General features: G+C 45.0%; 1 protein-coding gene across 2 annotated transcripts in view; it reads left to right on the top strand.

Annotated features, from left to right (window-relative positions):
* Window positions 1-7,875: 7,875 nt before the first annotated feature.
* The window catches only part of DHX8 (DEAH-box helicase 8), a 31,946-nt gene continuing 19,149 nt past the window's right edge, over window positions 7,876-20,672 (top strand). Inside the window, exons 1-11 of one of the 2 annotated variants that reach the window (XM_070560398.1) lie at window positions 7,876-8,321; window positions 12,875-12,960; window positions 13,503-13,575; window positions 13,986-14,071; window positions 15,006-15,115; window positions 15,507-15,890; window positions 16,582-16,726; window positions 16,819-17,022; window positions 17,689-17,776; window positions 19,196-19,293; window positions 20,278-20,425. In XM_070560398.1, coding sequence (XP_070416499.1) covers window positions 8,174-8,321; window positions 12,875-12,960; window positions 13,503-13,575; window positions 13,986-14,071; window positions 15,006-15,115; window positions 15,507-15,890; window positions 16,582-16,726; window positions 16,819-17,022; window positions 17,689-17,776; window positions 19,196-19,293; window positions 20,278-20,425 — 1,570 coding nt within the window. In that variant the 5' untranslated portion in view covers window positions 7,876-8,173. Of the gene's footprint in view, window positions 8,322-11,809; window positions 11,866-12,874; window positions 12,961-13,502; window positions 13,576-13,985; window positions 14,072-15,005; window positions 15,116-15,506; window positions 15,891-16,581; window positions 16,727-16,818; window positions 17,023-17,688; window positions 17,777-19,195; window positions 19,294-20,277; window positions 20,426-20,672 lie in introns of those variants that run through there. The other variant, XM_070560399.1, reaches the window with a different exon arrangement.

Raw genomic sequence — 20,672 nt, 5'->3', positions numbered from 1 at the left:
CTAGCCTTTAGATTTAGCTAGTACTGGGGGCTAAAAAAGAATGGGACAAACCAGAAAAACTTTAATGTATTAGTACAAAGAAATTTGGTGACCTGCAATACCTACTTCCACATACCAAACGTGTGTAAAGCAATTACTTTTAAACCTAAATTATTTCCTAGGCAAGACTTAAATTCTGGAATTCAGTGTCTAATTAAATAATACCTTTAAAAATGTTAAATGAAGCTGTGTGAATATTAAAAAAAGCAAACTGATCTGAAGGCTATTATTACAGAACTGACAAAAAGACAAAAAACACTAGTGTAGGCATAAAAGAACTTAATTGAATGTGAAACCTTTCTGTTTTATGTAAGCCAGCTTTAAAACCAGCAGAGAGAAAGGTAAAATTTAGAAAATTATAAGGAATAGATTTTTTTATAAATCAGAAATTTAAAACTGTAATAAAAATACGTTAATATGTCATTTTGTGCGCAATTTATAACATCCAAGAGCATGTGCAATACATCAGTCTTTCTTTTATATTTACTGAAATAACTGAATGACACCCAAAGAGCATGTTCCCTTGTGCTCCGGAGGAAGAAAGCTTTCCTCGTGAGCAGGAGTGATAATAACCTGAGCACCTTCTCCTACTTGGCCAAAGGGACAGTTTCTTGATCACAGACCCAGCTGGAATTCACAGGCAGCTGTGAGTGACTAACCCGGTCAAGACAGTTGGGTGCTACGTGGCACTCAGAAAGAGTCGGAGGCTTAAACCAACCCTGCTCAGATTGGCTTCTGAAAAGCAATCAAAACTGGAGGCCCCATCATTTGAGGCCTGGCCAAATGGCCTTTCTGCCTGTCTCCCTCCTTCCTCGTATCTTGCAGTTCCTCCCCGCCTCCTAGGGTTGCGATGATAATGACTCAAGTATCCAGCCCCGTGCCTAAGTAGGTGCCCAATAAACACTGACTCTCTTTCTTTTTCCTGTGGCTCAAAAATCTTTAAAAAAACATGGCCATATAAATAGGTTGGCTGAAGACATTTAATTGTTCTTACAGAACAAGAGCGGGCCACATGGCTCAGATACTGACCTTGGTACCCTCTGATTTGTTTAAAACAGTCCCAGAGGATCCCACAGTGATTTTCAATTTGAAAAATCTCTCCGTATTCTAAATGCTTCCTGGCCAATAAGGAACCAGGCATGCTGGCACAGGTTTGGAAGATTCACATCTAGTCCCCAAAAATACAGAAATTGCTTACGTTTTATCTTGTATTACACAGACGCATGAAAATAATTACAGTGCATGATGTGCCAAAGGCTCAGAATAGCAGGACACTTATTTAAATTGCAGTTTAGATTTTCTCAAATCACTACCTTTTCCTAAGAAGCCCACGTCCTCGTGACCTTGTCAGCCCAATAAGAAAAGCAGGAAACGTAGGTTATCATCTGAATGTGCAATCTCCATCACATAGCAGAACATTTCTAACTAGTCATGTGGCTTTGGGCAAGCAATTTGATCTCTTCAATTTGAAAAACATTTTCATGCCTACCACGTGCGAGGCTTTGGGATGGACTTCTGTGGGATGGCTCAGACATGTCTTTAAGGAGAAGGGCATGCTGGGTAGAGGTAAGTAGAGAATCTGCAATAGTTCCGGAAGCATAGGGCATATTTAGGACTAGGGACTAGCAAGTGGCTTAGTTTGGTTGAAGTGCGTGGGACCTGTAGAGGAGAAGGGGGAGCTCAGGTTGTTGGGGAGCTAGTCACTGGATATAGGGGTCATCAGGGCAGCCAGCGTCTCAGATCTGGAGCCTGGGTGACTTGGAGAAGGGGATGTCTCATAAGCAGTATTAGGGAAAATAGCGGGGAGAGTAGCGTGGGAAAAAGAAAGATAATTACTTAGTGTGGGGAAAAGAATGATGGTTTTGGTTTTAAATATACTAAGTTTACGATCCTAGTTGGATACGCGGCGGGAGCTTCTAATACACAACTGAAATGTAAGATTAGAGCTTGGGAGAATTGTAGGGGCTGGAGATAGAGGTCTGAGAGCAGCCAGAAGTGATAGTTGAATTTGATTGGATCTGTATCAATTAGGATGTAGGTTCAGCTGATATAATAATGACACCCAAATAATGGTAGTTTAAACCACACAGATTTGTATTTCTTTCTTTCTCACACAATAATTCAAGAGTAAGCAGTCTAGGGCTGGTATGGTGGCCCTGAGAGATCAGACTTTGACGCCTATCTTTTTGCTTCACAAACACTTGGACCTTGTTCATAGGGTCCAAGATGACAACACTACCCCGTCTGCACTTCCAGCCACTGGGAAGGGGGGAAAATGGGAAAAAGACATGACCTGAAAGTACCATAGGACCAGAACCCCAGTCTTACCTACACACATGGCTGCCCATAATAAAGGTTACATTTCTCATTCTCCCTTGCAGATAAGCAGGCAATAGGAGGCGAGCAGAAGGCATTGAGCAACTTCTAGGTCCGCTCTATAAACATGTTTTGAATATCAATACATCTTTGCCTACTGAGTCAGAGAGTGCCCGCGCTGTGAAAGCTGAATTAAGGAGAGTCTTCTGAAGGAGGGGTTTCACAATGCTACCTACAGGTCAAGGAGGATGAGAGCTGAAGACTGAGGGAGTGGCCCTCTGCCAGGCCAATTTTGTTCCCCCAGGAATTTTTGGCCATCTCTGGAGATATTTTTCACATGTGTGACAACTGGAGGGAGGGGATGCTATTGGCATCCAGTAGGTAGAGGTCAGGGATGCTGCTAAACACCCCACAATGCACAGGAAAACCCCCAACAAGAAAGAATGATGGTGGCGCAAGTGTCAGCGGTGCTGAGTTTGAGAAAGCCTGTCTTAGGGGATCAGGGCAATGCTTCCCAAGCTCTGCTACACGTGAGAATCACCAGTGAAGCTTTTAAAAACTGATGCCCAGGTCACACCCCGACCAATTGACTCATAATATCTTGGAGTGAATTTGATTATGTTACCTCTTAAATCCCTTCTAACTCTAAAACTTTATGAGAAATGGGAGTGATTGAATACTGCATTTAAATCCAGATTTCCGAGCAGCTGAGAGCGTGACCCCAATCAATGCTTGTTACACGTGAAGTCCCGTTAGGTCTAAGTCCATGGGAATAAACAGAATGGGGATTTCCACCTGTGCTCAGTGGCGAGGACGAACAAGCAATGTTTCATCTCTTTTTCAAAAATTTTTGTATAAATTCTACTCACACCAATGTTTGAGAGTGGGCTGTGGGAGTTAGGGAAGATCAGAGTCTTTCTGGGTCATGTAACAGCAAATATATGACTAAGAAGAAAAATATCTTTGCCTCACACATCCCCATGTGATGGAGGCCCATCCCCACTTCCCCCTTCCCTCCCTCAGCCAATTTGCAACAAAAGAGGGTAAAATGCTGCCCTGGAACAAACGACCTCGTTTGAAAGGTGAAACCACTTGCTGGTGTTTGTGGGAGGGAGCACTGTTGAGAGGCAAAGGGGATGCTCGTTATGACTTGTGATCGTTACTGAACCAGGCGGCGGACCCCGGGCCTCTGAACTGTCTCTTTCTGCTGGGCTCTGAAATTGGGAGCTTGGCTCCCTAATTGCCCCCTATGCTGGTTTTATTTGGTGGCTCAGCTGGGTGGAGTGAACTCTAGGAAGAGATGCGTTCATTTTTAGTTACCTCACCAGATTGCTGATTTTCACTCTGGAGGCATAAATCACCATAATCACTGTAATCCCGAAACGGAGAGGCAACTCTTCTGGCACCAGAGCAGCAGCTGTTGCTGCCACCAAAACTCTCCCACCTGAGGTTCGGGGCCGGGGGAGCTGGGGGAGGGGCCCCACGAGGCTTGCTCTGCCAGGCGCTCCAGATTTGGGATGGAGGGCATGCTGGAATCTCATCCTCCTTCACTTGGGGAAGAAATGGAGTTTCCCGAGGAGCAGTTTCTTTGGAGTTAGTGGCAAGAGTGTGCAGATTAAGGAGACCTTTGGCCCGGGGGAACTGGACAGCTGTTTACATACTTGCGAAAAGAACGTCAGCCCCTCTCTTCTCTGATATCTTCACTTCTTGATTCAGCTTGTTTTTTGCATCTGTCCTAATGCAAAAATTAAAAATTCCTAAAGAATTACCTCAAACAGAAACCAGAAGCTACAAAAATACCCCACCCCTAGAGGTGGGGGCTAAATATCACTAGAGAAAAAAGAAGCCCAATGTAACTTGTCACTTTGTCACCTACACTTATAATATTGATTTGAAAATACTTCTTTTTAAAGAAAACCAACCTAAGCTAAGTCTGAGAAATACTAGGTCCTGGGGCTGGCCCCGTGGCTGAGTGGTTAAGTTCGCGCGCTCTGCTGCAGGCGGCCCAGTGTTTCGTTGGTTCGAATCCTGGGCGCGGACATGGCACTGCTCATCAGACCACGCTGAGGCAGCGTCCCACATGCCACAACTAGAAGAACCGACAACGAAGAATACACAACTATGTACCGGGGGGCTTTGGGGAGAAAAAGGAAAAAATAAAATCTTTAAAAAAAAAAAAAAAGAAATACTAGATCCTGAAGCAAGGCCCCTTAATGGATGATTAACTCGTTAATAAATATGTGAAAATTCCCTACCATCCCTACAAAAGGTGAGGAGGTGGAGATGGGAGAATACATTTTCTTAAGTTCATTTCATAAGCGTGTCTGGTTTTTCCCTTTTTCCTGACATTTTTAAGACAGCCCTTAAAGTGAGAGAGAAAGGAGGAAGCTTGACTGTGACAAAAAAGAAGCAGCCTTTTGAGGAGGATCTTTTTTTTGCCTAATACTAGAAAGCTTTGGAGAATTTAGAGCCCAAAGATTCATTATTGCTGAGGGCGGGTGGATGGCATAAGAAGAGAGGGAATTTTAGGTCAGGGACATTTTGGGCAAAATTGAGGCTGTGCTTGGGGGTTAGAAGATAAGGCAGACAAACAATGGATCGCAAGCAGAGGAGCGGCCCTGTGGGATGGCCCTGGCCCCGTCTGCCCCCTCACCTCCCCGCAGCCAGCTGCCCTCAGACGACAGGGAGCATCCCTGCTTTGTTCTTTGTCTTCCAATCACCTGCCCTCATGTTTAGGCAGCAGAGAGAGCCAAGTTATAAACAAAGCCCTGCCACCACCCACGGGGGCGGCATTTAGAGTATTCCAGTTCTTCCTTGATGGTTTTCCACTTTCAGACCCTTGATGATCCTTTCCAGAACCTACCACAGGGCCTGGCACAAAGTAGATGTTCAATACATGTTTGATGAATTGACTCATATTTGGAGATAAATTTGGGGGAAAAGTTAAGAGTGAAGAATGACTTCACTTTCCCTGGGGTCCCGTCCCTGTCCTCGAAGTCCTCAGATGAAAGGGCTCAGGCCCTTCTCATCAATGTCTTTAGGTTGGTTCACAGGCTCTCGGGTTGCGTCAGGGCCCCAGTAGAGCAGTGAAGAAGGTGCCATTTTTTCTGAAGTCTCCCTGAGTGAATAACAGTAACAGTTGAGTGGCGGTTATGTGCTTAGAAGCAAATCGTCCTGATTTTGCCTTCCAGAGCAGAGGTGTTTCCCCTAAAAGCCCCATTATACCCCAGCAGAAAAAGCCAGGCTTTCTTGGTTTCAGTGACATCATTTTGTTTTGGTGACTGTGATTTTTCTCACCAACTTCCCTGAGAATGTCACCTTTCAGTTACACACACAGATGATTGCTGCCCTCCCCCATCCAAGCTAGGGTTGCTAAGAGTTCCAATACTTTCTTCTCTGCTTTCTTTTTTTTTTTTTAAAGATTTTATTTCTCCTTTTTCTCCCAAAGCCCCCTGGTACATAGTCATGTATTTTTAGTTGTGGGTCCTTCTAGTTGTGGCATGTAGGATGCCGCCTCAGAGTGGCTTGATGAGCGGTGCCATGTCTGCCATGTCTGCGGCCAGGATCCAAACCAGCAAAACCCTGGGCCACTGAAGCAGAGCTCGAGAATTTAACCACTTGGCCACGGGCTGGCCCCTCTTCTCTGCTTTCTACCTTCCTCCAACCCCTACGTTCTTAACCAGATGCCACTGTTGGGACAGAGTAGAAATGATGTGGGAATTGTATTTGGAGATGGACACATATATCAGTCTAGGAATAGGCATAAAAGCAAAGCCTTGTTGCTACACGGAGGGTGGTGGGAAATAATTTTTTATCCATCATGAGTGGTACTATGAGTAGTGACTAAGCATAGGCTATTTTTTTTTTGAGGAAGATTAGCCCTGAGCTAACTGCTGCCAATCCTCCTCTTTTTGCTAAGGAAGACTGGCCCTGAGCTAACATCTGTGCCCATCTTCCTCTACTTTACATATGGGACACCACCACAGCATGGCATGCCAGGTGGTGCCATGTCTACACTGGGGATCTGAACCTGTGAACCCTGGGCCACTGAAGCAGAACATGCACACTTAACCACTGCGCCATAGGCCTGCCCCCCAGTAGAGCTTTTATTTATTTATTTTTTTTGAGGAAGACTAGCCCTGAGCTAACTACTGCCAGTCCTCCTCTTTTTGCCAAGGAAGCCCGGCCCTGAGCTAACATCCGTGCCCATCTTCCTCTACTTTATATGTGGGACGCCTACCACAGCATGGCATGCCAAGCAGTGCCATGTCTGTACCCGGGATCTGAACCAGCAAACCCCAGGCCGCTGAGAAGCGGAACGTGCGAACTTAACCGCTGCGCCACCGGGCCGGCCCCCCAATAGAGCTTTTAAAACAAAACAAACTCCATGTTTTTTCCCCTCTTCCAGTTAAATATTGGAGGATAGCAGAACGTAAGCACAAAGAAAGGAAGTCAAACGGAATTAGTCCTTTATTTCCTAACTCCAAGCTGTCAAGTTGAGCACGTCTAATCAAGTAAAGGATTTTTCATTCCATTCATGGGGAAAAGTGGGAAGAACTCAGAGGGTACAGTACCAATTCCTCAGGAACCTGGAAACACGTAGCTCTTGGAGGCAGCGAGAACTACTGCCCTGGGGTTTTGTCCGTCTGCCATTCTTTGGTCCATAGCGAGATGTTGGAGGAACAGAGTCCAAAGGTGCAGCAGTGTAATATTGCCTGAAGCTAAAAGCAAAAGGGTCTGAGTTCCTCCCTTGCGATCAGTTGGAGGGCCACTCACTGTGGGGGGCTTGGGTTTCCTTCTTCATCACACAGAGCAGTGTGGTGTGGGAAAATCCTCACCTCACCATAGGGGAGGAGACGGGGAGACGGGGACCTGGAGTACAAGTTGGGAGACTTGAGCTTATGACCTTGGGTTCACAGCACAGCTGATATTTGGGGGAAGAAATTCTGAGAGGACTTAGGGTATTGTCATAGAGAAAATCGGGGGTTGAGAAATAGTTTTCACAAGAGAGGAACCTGGCGGCTCTCAGATTGAAGGGATCTGTGCTCCACAGACTTTACCGTGACTGTTTGCTGGGCCTTGGGATTATAGTTAACTGCCATTTGTAGTGTGTTTACTAGGTGTCAGGCTTCTTGAACAGTTATCTCATTTAAGTCATCACCTAAACCCAGTTAGAGCCACATTATCCCAGTTTACAGATGAGAAAATTAAGGCCCCAGAGATTAATTTGCTCAAGGTCACTCAGCTAGATAGTGGAAGGGTCAGTTTCCTCATTTGTAAAATGAGCTCATAACAGAACTGGACTCTGCTCGCCTGCTCGTTTGTTACAGAGTCGCTTGAGATAGTCACGAACCACGAAGAGGCAGAGCCCCGGAAACATACGGATCTGGTGTAAAGCGAGTTTTGCCTCCTCCAGACTTGAATTCGGATTCCCTTCTCTAGGCTCCTAAAGCGCCTGCGCGGGCGCTGGCGGGTCCTGACTCTTCCCCGCGCCCCTAGCGCAGGCCACGCGCGCCCTCTGCCGACGTAGGGTGGGAGCACGCCGAGAGTGAACGCTTCCGGGCCTGAGAGCCGGCCAGGAAGCTCGCTGGCCTGTAGAGGGCGCCTGCCGGTGGGCCGAGTAACCTACTCGGCCGTCCCTTCCTTAAGCACTTCCTGTCTGATCTCTCTGATTCATCCGGTTACGCCAGGAGACGCTCCTGGAGATTTCAATTTACCGTAAACAAAAGGGACGTGCGCCGACCCGGAAGTGGAGACTGGAGCTAGGCCGGAGTTGCTCCGAAGGCCGGCAGTGGGGAGGCGGGGGGAAGCCGTAGCCATGGCGGTGGCTGTGGCCATGGCCGCAGCCGTGAACGGGACGGACCTGGGCCCCGCGGAAGAACTCGCCAAACTCGAGTACTTGTCTTTAGTGTCGAAGGTTTGCACCGAGCTGGACAATCACTTGGGGATCAACGACAAGGATCTGGGTGAGCCCCGGGAGGTCCCTGCGGCCTCTAGGTTTGGGGCTGAGGGAAGCGGAAGGAGAAATGGGGTTGATGGGCTGAGTGTGTGTCCCTGTGTGAATCTCTCTCTGTGTCCCGGAGACTTGGGCCCAGGGAACCTGTGGCCGTGGCCTCCGCTTGAGAGCCCTCCAGGCCGAGCTGTTAGAAACCATTTCCCAGAGCTGTCAGTGGAACCCGGAGCGGCCATCGCTGCTTGCTTTTTTTTTTTTCCTCTCAGCCCCAGATACTTAAACAACATTAACAACAACGAAAGCAGCAGTCACATGGTGATGATGATAATAATGGCAGACATTTATTGGCTTCTCACTACATGCCAGATATTATGCTCAGTGTTACTTTGATTGTCTTATTTACTTTTCACACCACCTTGTGAGATAGTATTATCTGTTTCTAGATTAAGAAAACAAGGCTCTGAATAATTAAGTAACACCCTTCAAGATCCCATATCAAATACGAGCCTGGTCCAGAATGCAAGTCTTTGAAGTCTGTGCCTTTAGTTGTGCTCTTAACCATTCATCCTATACTGTCTCTCAAACACCAGTTATTAGACGTTTTGGGGCAAACTGTACACATGGAGAACCCAAACTGAGGAACTGGAAAAGGCTAGAGTCCTAGAGCTCAGGCCACAGGCAGGTGGAATCCTTATGCAGGCCAAGGGGTGGATGGGATCAAGGGCGTGAGTGGAGGGGCTGACCTTTGATAGGTACAGGGATGCTTCGTCCATTTTAACAGAAAGGAGGACAGAGAATGTGGTTGCAGATGCAAATAGGTTTAGGGGTTGGTGGAAGGAAGATGAGGGAGAGAGGTCCATTTGACTGTTCTATTTTCCAAATTAAGATGAAGTGAAGTTATCAACTGGAGAGATGGAAGGGAAGGGGCATATGACAAGAGAGGTCAGGGACCTTAGATGTGTGACCTTGGGTAAGGTACTTAGTTTCTCTGCAGCTGTTTTTCTCATCTGTGGATTGGGGATGATAATGACCCTTCACAGGCTTTCCATGTAACACCTAGGAAGATGCCCTGCACCTTGTATATTTTAGTTCACTTTTCTCTTGCCTCCCAGTCAGGATGTGCCTGTCCTGTATTATCTTTCCTCAGTCTCCTCTTTTAGATGATAATGAGGTGACACTCTTGTCCATTTGCTATTTATCTGGGTAATATGTTCCTTCATTCAGCAAATATTTATTGAACTAGGGGATTAGGAATACAGTAAGGAACAAGATAGATTCCTGCTGACATGGAGCTTACATTTCTTTCTCTTTTTGAACTGCTAGTGCCTTGACCCCTTTTATTTCATTTTAGTTAGTTATTTTGGTGAGGGAGATTGGTCCTGAGCTAACATCTGTTGCCAATCTTCCTCTTTTTGCTTGAGGAAGATTCTCATGGAGCTAACATCCGTGCCAATCTTCCTCTTTTATTTTTTTTTTGAGGAAGATTAGCCCTGAACTAACTGCTGCCGCCAATCCTCCTCTTTTTGCTGAGGAAGACTGGCCCTGAGCTAACATCCGTGCCCATCTTCCTCTATTTTATATGTGGGACACCTACCCCAGCATGGCTTGCCAAGCAGTGCCATGTCCACACCCGGGATCCAAACTGATGAACCCTGGGCCACCAAAGCGGAACGTGCGCACTTAACCACTGCGCCACCAGGCTGGCCCCACATCTTTTTTTTTTTTTTAAGATTTTATTTTTCCTTCTCCCCAAAGCCCCCCCCCCATACATATTTGTATGTTTTTAGTTGTGAGTCCTTCTAGTTGTGGCATGTGGGATGCCACCTCAGCATGGCTTGATGAGCCGTGCTAGGTCCATGCCCATGATCTGAACTGGTGAAACCCTGGGCCACCAAAGCAGAGCGTTCAAACTTAACCACTCGGCCACGGGGCCGGCCCCACTTCCTCTGTTTTGTATGTTGGATGCCACCACAGCATGGCTTGAAGAGCAGTGTGTAGGTCTGCTGCCAGGATCCGAACCTGCAAACCCCGGGCCGCCGAAGCAGAGTGTGCAAACTTAACCACTATGGCACCAGGCTGGCCCTTTGACCACTTTTAGAGAAAACCAAAAGATATTGAGACCTTCCAGTGTTAAGTTGTTTTCATGTTAACCTCATTACATACAAAAAATGAGGTATAAACTTCATAATTTTCTAGCTTATATATAATTAAAGACCCTAAAAGACCCTATTTAATTTACAAGTAAACCACAAATATGCTTTTTCTGTTTCCAATTCTGACACGAATTATGATGTGTGTTTTTTCCAATACTACCAAGCAATTCTAGACACCAGCTGGGTGTCCTACAATTGAACTCAATTCTGACACTATCTACTTGGAAATAGCATCATCTCCCACAGGTTAAGGGCTCAGGCCCACAAGACTGCCCTGCTCCCAACTTCAGATGCCAGTCGCAAGTCCAAGTTGTCGCCTGTGCTTCTGACCGGGCAGCTCTAGATCAGAGGTTCCAACAGCCCTCCTCCTTGGGTTCAATTAATTTGCTAGAGCGGCTCACAGAACTCAGAGAAACATTTTACTTACTAGATTACTGGTTTATTATAAAAATATATAACACAGGAACAGCCAGATGGGAGATATAGGGCAATATATATGTGAAGGAGAGAGGAGCGTCCATGCTCTCTGAGTTCCCTACTGTCCCTGAATCGCCACGTGTTCACCAGCCCAGAAGCTCTCCAAGCCCGTCCTTTTTGGTGTTTATGGAGGCTTCGTTACGTAGACATAATTGATTAAATCACTGGCCGTTGGTGGCTGAACTCAATCTCTAGCCCCTCTCCCCTCCCCCAGAGGTCAGGGGTGGGGCTGAAACTTCCAACCTCTAAGCACCTGGTTGGCTCCCCTGACAACCAGCCCCCAACCTGGTGTTACCTAGGGGCTTTCCTAAAGTCACCTTATTAACATAACAAAAGACACTTTTCTCACTCTCTACTCTTAGGAAATTCCAAGAGTTTTAGGAGCTCTGTGCCAGGAACTGGGATGAAGACCAATATATGTTTCTTATAAATCACAATATCATACTGTTAAACACAGAATTACATAACCAATAACATTAAAAATACTAACATTGGAAAAATGTGATAATATTGTTTTGTTGAAACTAAATTGCCAGAGTTGGGTTTGATAACAAAAGGTATATATTTACTTCTTTTATGTTTTATTTGTTGACTTGATTCTTTTGCTTTTGACCTTGATGTGTTATTTACGTCAGTGTCATTATTTTTCCTGTTTTCAGTAATGGACTTGTTTTTAACTACCAGTCCATTTTTCATAGTTCAGTTAATTTAATGATGCCCCTGGTAGAATTCTGAAAATTAAAAACCATCCCTGATTCATGGTGGCTGCAGTATGAATATGCTGCTGGCTGCTTTGGGATAGTCTCTTTTGAGCATTGCCTGCCTGTCACCGTGTGACTTAGTTCTCTCTCCACGTTTCTCTCAAGAATGTGGGCTCTGAAGTCAGATTGCCTGGGTTCCAGTGCTGGCTGCACCAATTATTACTGGGTAGGTCTCAAACTCTCAGCCCCCTCGTCTGTAAAACAGGGACAATAATGGTACCTACCTACCCGGGTTGTTGTGAGGGTCATGGGGATAACCCGTGTGAAGCACGGAGCATAGTGCCCGGTAGGTAGTAGATGGTCAACAAGTCTTAATCGGGGCCGGCCCGGTGGCGTAATAGTTAACTTCATGCGCTCCACTTCAGCAGCCAGGGGTTTGTGGGTTCGGATCCCATGCGTGGGCCTACACAGGGCTTACCCAACTATGCTGTGACGGCATCCCGTATACAAAATAGAGGAAGATTGGCACGGATGTTAGCTCAGGGCCAATCTTCCTCACAAAAACAAACAGCAAGTCTTAACCATTAGTGTTGTTGTTGTTAACTCGTTATGCCGAAGCTCTTTCCATGTCATCTGATGGCATTTGGCTTTCACTTAATGTCATCAAAAAGGTAAAGGCAAATTCCACCATGGAAGCGGTATGGACTACTAGTTCATATTCAGTTAGCCACCTTTCCATGTTGTTGTTATTTTTTAGGATTAAAATCCAAATGAAATTGTTAAAGTTTTCGTGTGGGACTTGCAGTATGAGGCTTATTATCTCAGCCTGTCACAAAATGCACTTCTCTCTTGAGTCTCTTAATTAGTAAATAGCTCTAATATTAGAAATTTCAAGAATTAGGCAGGTTTGTAGAGAAAAATTTGGGGGGCAAGTGAGTCTTTCATTAACTTGGAGATTGTGCCATCTGGCAGCTGCCTGGGCCTCATATGTAGATTGGATCTGTCCTTCTGGAAACTTTAGAGTGAGCTATTTTGTAGTAATATCTTCTTTTCCTTTATAAAAATTAACTAGAACACGCATGGATAATCTCGGTAGTCTGAATTCTCTTTCTTTACCCTTCCTGGATGGTGGTGTTTGGTTGGATAGCCTGATTGGTTTGGTTTTAATGTACTTGAAACTTATTTCTTGCTCAAGTCTTCACTCTTCTTGTTTTAATCTCTTTTCTCATTTGTAGCTGAATTTGTGATCAGTCTTGCTGAGAAAAATACCACCTTTGATACTTTTAAGGCTTCTCTGGTCAAAAATGGTGCAGAATTCACGGTACGTGTATCTGGAGACCCCTCTTTTGCTTTACTGTCACTATCAAATTTAAATTTTGATAGGATTTAGTATGGGATTTTGCTAAAGAAAGGAGATAATGTGTACATATCAATCAAATAAACCATTAAGTGAGTAACGTTTTCATGCCACTAAGCAGTGGTGAGGGAGCCGGATTTCCTGTGACACCTCTCTATGAAAATGGGACAGGATTTCCATTCAGTCTTTATGGGTGTTTACATTCTTGTTCTATGAATCAGGAAGTTAAAAACAAGAGTCTAGGATTTGGAGATAGTTCTAAACTATGGAAAGTAAAACAGTTGCAGGGAACTAAATTACTTTTCCCTGCAAAGAGTCCTAAATATCAGCTTTCTCTGAAGCCATTTTACTAGGTTTATGCCATATCAAGTTGACACTCTGCTTCATTTGTTCCAGTTAGCTAAATTCAGGTGTGTGACCACCCTTCTCTAAAGGACATCCCTTTTCTTAGTGTTTTTAAGCACTGATCTAGGCACTGACAATTTTTGTTCTGTTTCTTTTCAAAGGATTCTCTTATTAGTAACTTGCTGCGTCTCATACAAACCATGCGACCTCCAGCGAAGCCTTCTACTAGCAAAGGTGAGCGGAGCTTGTAGATGAGCTCAGCCTCCGGAATGGTTTAGATTGTGAACATCCTGTAAATTGCGTTGGTTTCCCTTAATGCAGCTACTGAGCAAGTAAATGTTCTAGTAAAAATTTTCAAGTAAAATTTTGACTTAAGACAAAATTAAAATTATAAGATATAATCAATCAAGTTAATACTGGTCCACCCCCCTGCCACATACCCAGATAGTTTGTTGAGGGTTTTGTAATCAGTGTTTTTTAAATAAAATCACGTTTGTAGTAATGTATATGAGTAATATTTTAAAAAATGCCCTGTTGTTAGTTTGTTGCTAATCTAATGTTGAAGTTCTTTTGTTAACCATTAAGAATATTAAATGGATCTTTTTTTTTTTTTTTTACCCACTCACGCTCTTCACTGAAACAAGATCCAATTGTTAAACCCAAAACTGAAAAAGAAAAGCTGAAGGAACTCTTCCCAGTGCTTTGCCAACCAGACAACCCTTCCGTTCGGGTACTGATACCATTGTGAGAACGTCTGCTATAACTGCCTGTTTCCCCTTCTCCCGCCCGCTTGTCTCATTAGTTATTAATTTTAAGTTTGCCTTCGTTGTAACATATTTTTCAAAGTGAAGGTGTTTGATCCCTTCCTGAGCGTATACTAAGAATAGAGTAGTGTTAAAGAGTTCAGAGAACAATGTTCGAGGGAAATGAGGTTGGCAATAGTGGGAAGCAGAGATCAGGGATATGAAATAGGTATGAAATAACTTAAGGTTCTGGAACAGATGCCTAATGTATGACATTAGATTGTTTGCTCCGTTACATGTTAGAAGGGCTAATTTTGGAAGAGTTTTGATTTTTTAATTTCATTTTAGCAAGTATTTATAGAGTACCTACTGTGTACCCAGCACTGTTGTAAGTATCAGGGATACAGCAGTGAGCAAAACAGACTGGAGCGTCTGCCCTCTTGGAGATGATGTCCTAGTATTGGGGTGGGGGCAGGAAATAAACATGTAAACTCTAGTGGGGAGGAGACAGCAATAAACAAGTAAATAAGTGTATAATGTAGCCGATAGTGATAAGAACTATGGAAAAAAATAAAGCAGGGGAAGGGAGTGCAGAGGGGGAGTTGCTTTTTAAAAATTTTAACATCTGTTTTCTATTTGTAATCATTACTTGCATGCTTTCACAGGAGGGGTGATATCTTCTGTAGGCTTTATTAAGGACAAAGGGGATTTGCCAAATGTAGAAATAACTTCTGAGAGCCTTCACCCATTCCTTCTGCCTCTATCTCAAATTGTATTGGACATCTCCACCCCTTTCTGCTTCCTTCACCTAGGTGGTCAGTGATAAGGGGCTGTCAGATCTGTAGATGGACCTGAAGTCCAGATTCTTGAGTGATTTTTTTTCCCCTCTCCTCCTAACTTTGCTGGCCTCTGCCCCTGTAGACCATGCTGGACGAGGATGATGTGAAAGTCGCTGTGGATGTCCTGAAGGAACTGGAGGCCTTAATGCCCAGCGCGGCAGCCCAGGAGAAGCAAAGAGACGTTGAGCACCGGTTTGTCCTTAGTGTCCTTTCCCTTGGAAGTTTAGGATACTGTGATAGGTGAATTTTGTGGGCCAGCCAAGCCAAGTTTTGGGCAAGTTTACACAATCCAGACTGGCCATGTACCATATTGTTGGATCCATTTTCATTGCTCACTGTCGAAAGTTTTTATGCAGCAGATGCTAAGATGTTCAGAGGATGGAAACCTGGGTTGAAAAAGGCTGAATATGTTTGTGACCTCATTCTTTATTGGCCTGCAGGGATGTCGTAGTTGTTTACACTTATTTAGTTCGACACTTGGTAGGCACCTACCATGTGCATGGCACTGTGCTGGGTGCTTGGGGATGCAGAGGTGAAATTGGGCTGGGTTTTTTTTTCAAACAGGTGTTTTTTGATTTGTTAGGGACAAGACAAAGAAAAAGAAGCGGAGCCGGAGCCGAGAGCGAGACCGCGACCGCGATCGAGATCGAGACAGAGAGCGAGACCGAGACCGAGACCGAGACCGCGATAGGGACCACAAGCGGAGACACCGGTCCCGCTCTCGGTCACATTCCAGGACCCGGGAGAGGAATAAAGGGAAGTCTAGATATCGGTCCAGGAGCAGAAGTCAGAGTCCCCCCAAAGACCGGAAGGACCGAGACAAGTATGGGGAGAGGAATCTGGACAGATGGCGGGATAAGCATGTGGACCGCCCTCCCCCGGAAGAGCCTGCCATCGGGGACATTTACAATGGCAAAGTTACCAGCATCATGCAGTTTGGATGCTTTGTGCAGCTGGAGGGACTAAGGTAATGGCTGGTGCTCTTTCACACCAGTGATGGGCAGAATTTCTTTCATCACTGGGGATTTTCACATTCTAAAAAGTTACTGTGGTTAATGACACTTTAATCAAATCAGCCATAGGAGATTGTTAGAAATTGACTTTTTATTGGAAATGTCATAGAATTTGACTTTTTCTTGGAAATATCCTTCGTTTGCCTTCAGGAAATCTGCCCTTTTGCTGTTTTTTTGTTTTTTTTTTTGAGGAAGATCAGCCCTGAGCTAACTACTGCCAATCCTCCTCTTTTTGCTGAGGAAGACTGGCCCTGAGCTAACATCCATGCCCATCCTCCTCTACTTTATATGTGGGACGCCTGCCACAGCATGGCTTGCCAAGTAGTGCCATGTCCGCACCCGGGATCCAAACCAGCGAACCCCGGGCCACCGAGAAGGGGAACGTGTGCACTTAACCGCTGCGCCACCGGGCCGGCCCCTGCCCTTTTGCTGGTTTAGACAGATGAGAATTTGTGTCAGCCTCCCCCCGCCCACAGTATGTTTTCTTTGGGAGGGTGGTGATACTATTTTATTGTTTGACCACCTGTTTGGTACTTTGTTCTTGAGTTTAAGACCATTTCCTTTTGTTCACTTCTAACAAGGGTGGAAGTTGGTTGGGGAAGAGGTATTCTAGGCGTGCCCCAGATATGTCTGCCTCTCCTCCAGGAAGCGGTGGGAAGGCCTGGTGCACATCTCTGAGCTCCGGCGGGAAGGCCGTGTGGCCAATGTGGCTGATGTGGTGAGCAAAGGCCAGAGGGTCAAGGTCAAAGTGCTGTCCTTCACTGGGACCAAGACCAGCCTGAGCATGAAGGTAGGTAAGGTAGCCAGCGTGTTTCCACATCTGATGGCCAGGGAAACATTGACGACAGCAGGTGAGCTGACTCCCTTGTTTTTGTGCCTTAGGATGTAGATCAAGAGACTGGAGAAGATCTAAACCCAAATCGGCGACGAAATCTTGTCGGGGAGACCAATGAGGAGACGTCAATGAGGAATCCGGACAGACCCACTCACCTCTCCCTCGTCAGCGCCCCTGAAGTAGAGGATGACTCGCTGGAGCGCAAGCGCCTCACCCGCATCTCTGACCCAGAGAAGTGGGAGATCAAACAGGTTGGGGCCATTTGCTTTTATGGCCACATGGGCATTCAGCATGTAGCAAGTGGTTAGGAGTGTGGGCCCCTGAGCACGAAGGCCCCGGCTGACTTCTGGCCACTTACCAGCTGTGTGAGCCTGAGCCAAGTTACTCTATCTCTTTGTGCCTCCGTGCCCTCCTCTGTAAGATAGGGCCGATGGTAGCACTGTGGGCTTCAGTGAGCTAATAGAAGTGAAGCTCTTAGGTTGGCGCCCACATCTGGTGAGTGCTATGTAGTGTTTGTTCTTACTTTCCATCATTCATCGGTGAACATCAGAACCACGGTGTGTCAGGCACCGTGTAGATGCCAGGGCTACAGAGTTCCTACCCTTGAGGAACTCAAAGTCCAGTTGGGGAGACAGATAGAAACAAGTAATTACATGTTAAGGAATGTGCAGAGTGCTGTGGAAACAAGGGAAGGAGCAGATAAATCTTCCTCGGGGTGAGACCCTTGGGCCATGCTGTTGGGCACCATGTAGTTGTGCCTCCTAGGGATGGGATATGTGATGTGTGAGGCCCTGCAGTCCTGAGTCAGAGGAGGAAAAAACCTTGCTTTCCTGTGTGAAACCTCTGTATTAACTCTCCTACAAAAGAAAAGTTTTGATCCTAGTGTGTTACAAGTGCTGCCTCTGTCCTTTGGCCAGATGATCGCTGCCAATGTCCTTTCCAAAGAGGAGTTTCCAGACTTTGACGAGGAGACCGGCATTCTCCCCAAGGTGGATGATGAAGAAGGTAATTGGCCACTGGACCGAGCAGGGTCCTGGACCGAGCAGGGTCGTGGATCGGGAGCACAGCTGGCAAGTTGAGAGCCACTGGATGAGGTGGTTTGTTTGTAGTTTAACCCCAGTGGTTGAACTCATTTGTTCCTGGGTCTCACCGCTCATCTCTCGAAGAACGAGGGCCCCTCCATGATGGAAGCAAAAAAACTCATTTTTCAGACAAACGTTTACATATTGTTACAGTTGTTGCTTATAATATGTTTTTGGGATATAAAAAGTTCGAGTTATATTTTGGGGAGTAAATTTGATCTCATATTCTTACTTAAGTGTTTTGGAAACCCTGGATCCACCTAGATTACCTCTGAGTTGCCCTGGAAACAACTTTTAGCTCCACCCATTAACAATTTTTAAAAATTAAGAAATAACTCCTATATTGGGAGCATATGTAATTTATATAACAATAGTAAATGAACACGTACCTACATCCTGGCTTCCGCGGAACTTTGCCAGCGTTGAAGCCCTTACATGCCCCTCTGAATAGATCTTCTTCCTTCCCTGGATAACCACCATTCTAAATTTTGTGTTAATCATTTCCTTGCTTTTCTGTAGCAATTTACCATCTATATATCTATCCCTAAACATTATATCTTTTTGTTAGTCTGTTTTTGAATTTAATTCTTTTTTTTGGATTCATCATTATTCTTTTGATATTTATCTATGTTGATTTTTATAGTTGTATTTCATTCATTTTCACTGCTTAGAGTGTTTCTGTATATAAGTTTACCATAAATTATCCATTTTACTTTTTGTGGGTATATGGGCTATTTCTGGTTTTTTGTTAACCTTTATGAAAAATACTGCTGTGCAATTCCTGTATTTGTCTCTTAATGCACGTATGCAAGACCCTCTCTTTTTCCTAAATATGTAGGAGAATTATGGGTAGTAGGAAGTGTGCATGTTCAACTTTACCAGGCAGTCCAAATTGTTTTCTAGAGTTTTTGTACCAATTTACACTTCTCCCATAAGTGAGTTCCTGTTGCTCCACATTCTTGCCAACATTTGGTATTGTCCTGTCGTCCAACTTAATTTTTTTTTGCCAATCTATTATGGGTTGAGAGTTATTCCATAATGAAATTGGATGGTGAATGCCTTAGTACCAGTTAGAATGTCAGATAGCATTTTTCCACAGGTTTTACTTCTTTTGAAAGGAGCTCTGATCCATTCTTGGGCTGGAGCACAAATGCCCTAGAAATGGCTGGGGTGGGGCAACAGTCACCTGCATTAGAGTTTCACTTGCATTGCTCTCCTTTTGAGCTTCGGAGCTGTCTTTGATAGATTGCTGGGACCTGTGGAAATTAATTGTTTTGCTGAAATTATCGGTCATTTCTCTCTTTTGTTTTTGGCTAATTCTTCTTTTGGGGGGAACTTTTAGATGAGGACCTTGAGATCGAACTGGTTGAAGAAGAGCCTCCATTCCTGAGAGGACACACCAAGCAAAGCATGGACATGAGCCCTATTAAGATCGTTAAGGTGAGAAAAGCTGGGACTCCAACCTGCACGTGTCAAGTGAATTTCTTCAAGTTACAGTTCAGTTTTCAGAGCAGGTTATTAGGTCTGTGTAAGCAGAACTCAGGCGGCAGGAGGTGGTGTTGACTGTTGGTCCAGGTCTAGATTATTTTTGTTTTAAAGGGACATGGACTTGGCTTTGTTGCCTTTGCATTTTTAATGCTTTCGCTCTCAGTGTAGTCTGTTTTGGGAGGAAGCAGACATAAATATGAGTGCTGGATCTGTCATCACTAGCTTTCCCCAGGCCTTAGGGCTTGAATCATTCATTACCTTCCAGATTCAAAGGCAGTTTTGAAAGATTCTCTTAACCTTGGGCTGGCCCCTAGCAGGAAACTATAGCACTTGGGTGTTGTGGAGGGCAGAGCTGTGAGGGGAAGAATTCATGGAAGAGTTATGATAAAATTTTAGGTTTAGAAAAGGGGATCTTAAAGGTCTCCCAGTCCAGACACCTACATTGCTTGTAATCCACCCCCGTATCCCTCTGCAGTGTTCTTAGCCTTCTGACGTCTGCTTGACATTGTTGGTGATGGGATTCACCAGCCCTTAAGGAGACCCATTCCATCTTCAGATGGATCTGGTCTTTAGTTCTTCTTTAGGCAGAACTGAAATCTGTCTTACCGAAATGTCTGCATTGGTTTTCATTTTAGTTCTTGGGACCATACAGAGGAATTCTTATCCCTTTCTTATATGTCCTATCTCTCTTGGAGTTCTCATCTTCAAACCAAACATCCCCACTTCTTTCGATCATTTGTCATTGTCCTCATTTACTTTCTCTGAATATGTTACAATTTGTCTGTTTTTTTCATGTAATCTGTACATTGATAAGAACTTTTCTCCAGGTGGGTCTCATTTTTTCGATTCGTGGCTTAACATCGACATTTTATTTCCCGGATGTTTAATGCGTGCTGAGATCCCCTTCTGAGATTGCTTTGTCCTCTGTTGCCCTAGAACCCTGATGGCTCCCTCTCCCAAGCAGCGATGATGCAGAGCGCTTTGGCCAAAGAAAGGCGGGAACTCAAGCAGGCCCAGCGGGAAGCCGAGATGGATTCTATTCCCATGGGACTCAACAAACACTGGGTTGATCCTCTGCCTGATGGTAGGACCTTGGGAGGCGGGTGTGGACTTTTCAAAAAAATTCTGAGCCTTTGAGTACACAGGGAGGGGGCATTGCCAGCACATACATTTAGCCTTGGCTGAAACCCACAGCCGTTAGCCATGGCTTTGGTGATTTGGTTTTTCCCTTCGGTTAAAGCATGTTTTTGTTTGTTTTGTTTTTGAAACAAATGTTTATAACCAAAGATGTTTTAGTAACCCTGGTCAAATCATTAAACTGGCTGAATTTT

The sequence above is a fragment of the Equus przewalskii genome, chromosome 10 (assembly GCF_037783145.1).
Source record: "Equus przewalskii isolate Varuska chromosome 10, EquPr2, whole genome shotgun sequence".
Lineage (NCBI taxonomy): Eukaryota > Metazoa > Chordata > Mammalia > Perissodactyla > Equidae > Equus > Equus przewalskii.
Note: the sequence above shows the minus strand (reverse complement) of the source record. Positions and strands in the feature narration are given on the sequence as shown.